The sequence below is a fragment of the Microtus ochrogaster genome, unplaced genomic scaffold (genome assembly GCF_000317375.1).
Source record: "Microtus ochrogaster isolate Prairie Vole_2 unplaced genomic scaffold, MicOch1.0 UNK118, whole genome shotgun sequence".
Classification (NCBI taxonomy): Eukaryota; Metazoa; Chordata; class Mammalia; order Rodentia; family Cricetidae; genus Microtus; species Microtus ochrogaster.
The window spans coordinates 508,124-516,181 of record NW_004949216.1 but is presented as its reverse complement, the minus strand read 5'-3'; the positions used below and the strand labels follow the sequence as shown (position 1 = coordinate 516,181).

The 8,058-nt window shown below is 47.0% G+C and overlaps 1 protein-coding gene and 1 pseudogene across 5 annotated transcripts in view; both read left to right on the top strand.

Annotated features, from left to right (window-relative positions):
• Window positions 1–367: 367 nt before the first annotated feature.
• Window positions 368–2,389, top strand: LOC101981716 (annotated as a pseudogene).
• Window positions 2,390–3,610: 1,221 nt separating this feature from the next.
• Window positions 3,611–8,058, top strand: part of Prxl2c (peroxiredoxin like 2C) — a 30,102-nt gene continuing 25,654 nt past the window's right edge. For 3 of the 5 annotated variants that reach the window (XM_013355373.2, XM_026778262.1, XM_005371643.3), the window contains exons 1-4: window positions 3,611–3,937; window positions 4,096–4,164; window positions 7,124–7,177; window positions 7,333–7,438. In XM_013355373.2, coding sequence (XP_013210827.1) covers window positions 3,746–3,937; window positions 4,096–4,164; window positions 7,124–7,177; window positions 7,333–7,438 — 421 coding nt within the window. In that variant the 5' untranslated portion in view covers window positions 3,611–3,745. The remainder of the gene's footprint in view (window positions 3,938–4,095; window positions 4,165–7,123; window positions 7,178–7,332; window positions 7,439–8,058) is intronic. The other 2 variants (XM_026778265.1, XM_026778264.1) reach the window with 2 other exon arrangements.

The window sequence follows — 8,058 nt, the reverse complement described above, 5'->3', positions numbered from 1 at the left end:
GCAGCTCACACCTTTAATCCCAGCACTTGGGAGGTGGAGTTAGGAGGTGGTGGTACGGTGGGCGGGGCTTAGAGAGGATATAAATTCGGAGAGGAGACAGGGGCTTGTGTTTCAGTCTGAAGTTTCATAGAGGCAGCATTCAGTCTGAGCACTTGTAGAGAGAGGATACCGTATTCGGTCTGAAGATTTGTGGAGTTAAGAACTAGTGGCCTGCTCTATTTCTCTGATCTTTCAGCTTTCACGCCCTAATATCTGACTCCGAGTTTTTACTATTAAAACCAACTAGAATTCGCACTGCCAGCGACAAGACTCGCGTCCCCTGCGCCCCGAGGCCCTGGCCCAGCCGGATTTTTCTCTTCGGGCAGACATGGACTTCAGAGAGATCCTCCTAACTGCTTCCAAGGGACAAGGTGTCAACCATGTTCCGAAAAGATACAGTTTGGCAGTGGGGCCTCCTAAGAAAGATGCAAAGGTGAAAAGTGTCCAGCCGGCAGCTGTGCAAGCTTTCCTGCGGAGGAAAGAAGAGGAGCTTAGGCGGACCGCCTTAGAGGAGAAAAGGAGGCGAGAAGAACTAGTCAGAAAACGAATTGAGCTCAAACATGACAGGAGAGCCAGAGCTATGGCCAGAAGGACAAAGGACAATTTTTATGGCTACGACGGGATTCCTGTTAAGGAAAAGACAAAGAAGAGCCAGAGAGCAGAAAGCCGCCCAAACCAGGGCACTGACCCAGAGTATGAGGTGGAGACAGGAGAGTTCCCAGACTACAGTCAGGGTGAGTTGGAGCAGGAATTCAAGGAGGACCAAGAGCCTCTCAAAGCTGAAAGCCAACCAAAGGCCCCCCTTAAAAGGACCCCTCCCCCCATGACCTTCACTGAATTAATGAGGTTAGCTGAGAAGAAGCAGTTCGAACCAGTGGAGGTCAAGGCAGTAAGAAAAGCAGAAGAGAGGCCTTTGACTGCAAAGGAACTCAGGGAGCAAGAGTTTCTTGGACGAATGCATAAGAACAAGAAACCTGAGACAGAAGCCAAATTCCCTCTGCCTGTGTCTCCCTCTCATAGAGACAGTGTGGGCACAAAACCCAGCAAGGGTTCTGGGGACAGGCAGCCTTTTTCCAAAGGATTGCTGTTTCCTCCTGCTGAGAAGACATCCAAACCCAGCACAGGCAATAAGAAGCAAGTAGCTTTGTCTCCATGCAAATCCACTCCAGGAGAGAGGATTAAGGCCGAATCCGGCAGTAGCTCCCAGGCCTCACACAATAGACCTGTCTCCCACAGGGCTGGAAAGCCCCAGCCCAGCACCTGTTCCTCAAGTGTCCCAAAGATTGCTGCTAGTGGGACTCAGAAGTCTGCTTCTGAGCAGAAAGCCAGAAAACCTCTTCCTTCTCATCCAAGTCATTCCAAACCTGGGCCCACAGTCTTCCCACACAACGAAGCTAAGAGTCCAGGTATCAGACAGCCAGGCAGCAACACCGACTCAGCTTCTGGACGACCTAGCCCAGGGACAGCTTGGCCCACAGTTAGTTCTGGCGCCATGCCTAGGCGCCAGAACAGCAGCTCCAGCTCAGGACCCGAGCAATCCATCAGTGGGATCAGAAAGCTGGCCAGCAATCCGCATCCCTCTGGACGAACAGTCAATGGTACTGGACTACCTGCCAGCAGCTCCACTGGTCCTGGGCGATCCATCAGTGGCCCCGGTGGTTCTGGGAGATCTTCGAGCAGTTCTGGAGGTCCTAGGGGGCCTGTAAACAGTCCACATGACATCCGACGACCAGTGAGCAGCCTAGGTCCCCCTGGACGGTCAGTCGGTGGCCCTGGGAGGTCTATAAGTGGTTCCGTTCCAGCTGGACGGACTGTCAGTTCCGGCCCTGGAAGACTAGTGAGCAGCTTGGGAGCTGGACGCACAGTTAGTAGCCCAGGCCTCCCCATAAAACCCAAGTGCACTGTTGTCTCAGAAACAATTTCTTCAAAGAATATTATTAGTCGGTCAAGCAATGGACAGATAAATGGAATGAAGCCTCTGCCGTCTGGCTACAGATCTGTCCCAGGTCCTCAAAGGCTCCCCTTCCCTACTGGCTACAAAAGGCTTCGAGAGTGTAAAGAAGAAAGTGATGATGAATATGACCCAGACATGGATGATTTCATCGAAGATGAAGGAGACCCTCAGGAAGAAATATCCAAGCACATTCGGGAAATCTTTGGCTATGACCGACGAAAGTACAAAGATGAAAGTGACAATGCTTTACGTAACATGGAGAGCAGCTGGCAGGAGCAGCAGAAGGAGGAAGCCAAGAGTTTAAGACTAGGAAAGCAAGAGGACCTCCAGGAGATGAGACGTGAGGAGGAAGAAAGGAAACGCCAAAAGGCCAAGAAGCTGAAGCTTCTGAAGTGAGCTCCTGCTAACTTTGTGAGTCTAGGACACTGTTGCAAGGATTTCTGCCTTCAACTGAACAAGCTCCTTACCAGTTTAGATGGACACCTTGGGCACTCAGGGGGAAGGAACGAGGGAATGCAGAGTGTCCTGTCATTGCGGGCTATCATTTGAGTGTACTGCGTTATCAGTGTTGTCAAAGAGACGAGGGTGGAATCTGTAATGCACGTGATACGATGTGTGCTGTGAGCTCTGGTGAGGTTAGCCCTTCACTGGTGCCGGCTTAGATCCTGAGGAGCTGTGCACGCTCATGTCGGGGACAACTACCAGTCAGCTGGTCTTTTATTGTTCCTTTGCTTCTTTGAATGGAGACAAAGATTGATGTGTGAGTGAGGTACTACCCAGAACTCAGTCGTACTTGTCCTTAGGAAGGGCCTAGCCCTTCTTTTAATGCTGCAAGCAAATAATAAAAGCTCATACCCACACAGGACAACACATACATGAATACAAAATAAAGAAAATGTAACTTAAATTTTGTTGGTTTGTTTGTTTATTCAAGACTGGGTTTTTCCATGTAGTTCTGGCTGTCCTGGAACTTGCTCTGCAGACCAGGCTGGCTTAGAACACAGAGATTTGCCTCCTGAATGATGAGATTAAAGGAGTGTGCCACCACCTCCTGGCCATTAACTTAAATTTTTAAATGAATTGCTCTGTTTTTAATCCCTCCCCTTTTCCTTCCTTCCATTCTGTGAGGGCAGATGCCGGAGTCCCCAAGGAGGCAGTCAGAAGTTACAGGCAGTTGTGAAGGTCTGATGTGGGACCTGAGAATCTAACGTGGGTTCTCTGCAGGAGCAGTAGACACTCCTCTGAGCGGTGCCTATGGAGGCTGGGATAGAGTATCAGATACCCTGGAACTGAAGTTACAATCGAGCTGCTATGTGGATGCTGGAAACAGAATCCTGGTTCTCTATAAGAGAAGCCAGCGCTCTTAACCAGTGATCTATCTTTCCAGCCCCGTTTTTAACTGGGAGGTTTAGTAGGCAGTAGAAAGAGGTACTACCACAACTTCACCTCCCATAGCATGCTCCTCTCCATTGGCACTAAAACTGTGAAAGATGGGTTTAGAGCTTAGTCCTTCGCCCCGCCCCTGCTCCTGTAGCCCCGCCCCTCGTGGCCACGCCCCTAAGGATCCATCCTGTCTCGCGTGGCTCAGCTCCCTGAGAACTAGCCCCTGTCCACTCTCGCGACCCCACATCCTCCGGTGTGGATCGGCTTCCGAGCCTTAGCCCCGCCCCATCCAGCTGCGCCCCGCCCCATCCCGCTGGGCCACGCCTTCCCCGGCCCCGGGCGGACCTGAGCGGTCGCCCTACCCCCGCTATGGCCGCGCCGGTGACGCGGCAGGTCAGCGGCTGCGCGGGTCCAGTCCTGACCCCAACCGGCTCGGACACAGAACGCGGGCAGCCCCTGGCAGCTGCCGTGGCTGATCTGCCGGTGCTGGATGCATCCGGGAGACGAGTGTCGTTCGGCGCGCTGTTCCGGGAGCGTCGGGCCGTGGTGGTGTTCGTGAGGGTGAGCAGGGGAGGACGGGACGGGAAGGGCCTCCCGGAGGCCGCCCCGCTGCTGGGTCCGTGTGGGTACCGCACTTCGCCCGGAATCGAGCGCCTGAACCTTCCAGACCCGGCTGCTGCCTTGCTGAAGTGCTCTTCCGCATTGTTGTTGCCTTTCAGCATTTCTTGTGTTACGTCTGTAAAGAATATGTCGAGGATCTGGCCAAAATCCCCAAGAGCTTCCTCCGAGTAAGTTTCCTGAGTGAGCGGCAATGACCTGTGCGATGGGGGAACCGTGTGAGACCTCCTTTCGTCTTCTAGTGAAGCAGAGACCTAATGAGCTCCTTTGCGCCCTCTTGACTACTAACCATCATGATTTTTGTTACCTGTAAGCTGCCTGTGTCAAACCCAGTGTTGCGTAAGAATGCAAAATCAAAACAAGACACGGGCTTCAACTGCCTTATATTTTTGACGCTTTAATTTTATAACTCAAATAGTTATTTGGTGCTCCTCCTTGCAACAGTTATTCATTATATGAAAATGTTGACATATCTTGGAAGTGCAGGTTTGTATTTGCCAATAAGTTCCAAGTCCCACGTCCCTGTCTTTCTTCGGTCACCAGATGTGGGTGGAAGACATCCAGATGTGAATGTGATGTATGGATAGAAGGTGTAAATGGGAGACACATCCCCGTCCCCAGATGTGGATGGAAGATCTGAGTGGAAGACATTTGTAGAAATAAAGCCTATTTTCAGCACACATGTATCAGTTAGGGTGTATGAGGGAAAAAAATGAGCTGTTCTGCCTGGCCTTCTCTTCCTTTTGTTTGCATGTTAATATTCTGAAGCCTCTTTACAATGTAAAGGCATTACATCTACCTAATATTTTTAATATTATTGACATTGTTGATTTACTGAACATACAAATGGGTCTTCTTATATTTTCATGTGTGAATACTTTGTTCTTATTTGCTGCCTCTCCCTTCCTCCAGAGCCACACTGGCTTTCTCCTTTGCTGTCTTCATACATATCTTCATATTCCTTTACTCTCTCATGCCCTTCTAATGCAGACCTCATCCTCTCAGCCTCCTTTCTACTTTAATATCCCACGTAAATGAATGCATAGAAATTTAAACCTAGATCCTGCATGTGAGGAAAACAGACCATATATGTCTTGCGTGGCTTCTCTGACTTGTCACGCCGATGTCCACTTCCGCCCGTTTCCTGCACTTATCATGACCTCATTCTTTATGGCTGATTGCATTTCCATGTGTGTCTGTGATGTTTTTGTTGGTGTTGATTTTTTATTTGTTTGTTTTTGTTTTTTTGTTTTTCAAGATAGGTTTTCTCTGTGTAGCTCTGGCTGTCCTGGAACTCACTCTGTAGACCAGGCTGGCCTCAAACTCACAGAGATCCACCTGCCTCTGCCTCCCAAGTGCTGGGATTAAAGGTGTGTGCTACCACACCAGGCTATCTAAATACAAAGAACTTTTAAAGGGGATGGATTTTTGGTGATTTTGAAATAGAGAGCATGTTGCTAGTCACTATGTCAGTATACTGGACAGTAGATTTCTGAAATGATCATCTTCCTCATATACAACTGAAACTGTACCCTTTGAATGATTTTCTCCCAGACTGTGGTAACCAGCCACTGTTTTTTTTTTCTCTACATCCATGAGTTAGACTGTTTGAATCCATATGTATTATAAGTAGAATCGTCTAGTTTTTGTCTTTCTGTTCCTGGCTTATTTCACTTAGCATAATGTCCTCCCTGTTTTCACAGTTGACAAGAAAACAAACCTCCTTTTCCAAGAAATGCTACTTCATAGGGATTTGTCCTCTGATGCATTTGATCGCTGATGGACACTTGGGTCGCATCCTTGTCTTAGCTGCTGTTGATCGTGCTGCAGTGAACATGGAAGTGTGGGGTCTCTTTGCACGCCCATTTCATTTACTTTTAGTGCATAACCAATTAGTGGCATTTCTGGATCGTGTGGTAGCTCTGCCTTTAATTTTTTGAATAGCTTGTGACCTAATTTATTCTCATTACTGCCACAGAAGGGTTCTCTTTGTTCTATGTCCTCACTGAGAGTTACCTCTTTTTGGTTAGTAACATCGCTCCTGGGGTGAAGAGATACTTAATTGCTGTTTTCATTTCCATGTCTCTAATGACTAGTGATGATCATTATTTTTGTGTCGAGAGTGTACAAATTCGTATGCACGTGTGTACAAGTTCATGCTTGCATGTGTGAGGCCAGAGGTCAGCCACAGGTGTTGTTTCGCAGGTGCCATTCACCTTGTTTTTTATGTAACATCTCTCGTTGGCCTGGAGCTTGCTGATTTAAACGGGCTGGCTGAATTGGGACCCCCAGATCCAACTGTCTCCAACCCATTGCTGGGATCACAACACACGCAGCTGCACTGGCATGGATTCTGGGATAGAACTCAAATCCTCATGCAAGCACTTTACCCACTGAGCCATCTGCGCAGCCCAAGAATTTTTCATATAGCTACTAACTATTTGTATGTCTACTATCTTTTGAGAACTGTCTAAATTTTAACCCCCTCATTGCTGGAGATCAAATCCAGATCCTATGCATATTAGACAAGCCCTGATCCCTAGCCCATTTTTTGCCCATTTTTGAAACTGGATTGTATTCTTGCTATGTTTGAATTCGTAACACAGAATTAAGACTCTTGACAAGTGCATAATTTGCATAGTTTTTCTTAGTCCAGTCAATGGGTCGTGTCTTTGTTGTTTCCTTTGCTCTATAGAATAACACAACTTCTTTGTGTGTTTACTTTCATTGTTCTGCTTTATTGATTTATATGTGCATGTGTGGAGGTCAGACAGCCTGCAGGAGTCAGTTCTCTCCTACCTGTGGGTCTCTGAGATGGGAACTCAGGTGATCAGGGACGGCAACACCTTTGCTCACTGAAACAAGTCATTGTTATACTGAATTCCCCCCTGTGTTTTCTTCTGGTAGTTTGATGTTTAATGTTTAAGTCTTGAAATTCTTACATAGAGAAAACAAATTATTTGAATTACTCAAATATTGTGCCATATATATCCTTCTGCTCATGCAGTTTTGTTTTCTATTCTCCTAGAAGCCTATAGGTGGCATCAGAACAAAACGAAAGAGCTGCTCTAGGGACAGTTCTTCAGGCATACTTTCTAATAATATGCACTTGTTCCTCTTTTCCCAAAGGAAGCGGATGTCACCCTCATAGTGATTGGGCAGTCATCGTACCATCATATTGAGGTAACTAACAAAACGAGAAGCCCCATTTAAATGTGTTTCAGATATAAAAACTGCATTTGCTGAGCCCCTGTATAGTCTCGGTTGGCAGAAAAATTTTAGATTGCCATTACTTTTTTCAGTTGTTCTAATAGGAAGTCTAATTACTCTCGTTTTAGCCTTTCTGCAAACTGACTGGATATTCTCATGAAATCTATGTTGATCCTGAGAGAGAAATTTATAAAAGATTGGGAATGAAAAGAGGTGAAGAAATTTCCTCCTCAGGTAAGACATTTCACATACAGTGTAGTTCTCTCAAGCATGTGTGTGTTCTCACACTAGAGCATATGTGCATAGCAAAGCTATGTTTGATACTTTTCCTGTTGTTGTGACAAAATAGATATCAAAGGGGCTGGTGAGATAACTCAGTGATTAAGGGCACCTGCTGCTTTTGCGGAGGACCTAGGTTCAGGTCCCAGCACCAACATAGTAACTCACAACAACTTTTAACTCCAGTTCTGAGGAATCTGACACCCTCTTCTGACATCCAAGGGCTCCTGCACACACACATGCACACACACACTTACATATTATTTTTTAGATAATAACAATAAAAATACATCTTAAAAAAATTTGGCAAAGGGAATTGTAGGCAGAAGTTCTGTCCCACAGCAACTCCCAAATACCCAGCAGCTGCTTCTGAAATTACCACAGAGAAGCTTATATTATAAATGTTCGGTCGGTAGCTCAAGCTTATAACTAACTAGCTCTTACGCTTAAATTAACCCACACTTCTTATCTATGTTTAGCCACGTGGCTTGGTACCTTTTCTCAGTACAGCTTTCTCATCTGGCTTCCTCTGCATCTACCCTTCCTCTTCCCAGCATTCTTAGTTTGGCTCCCCC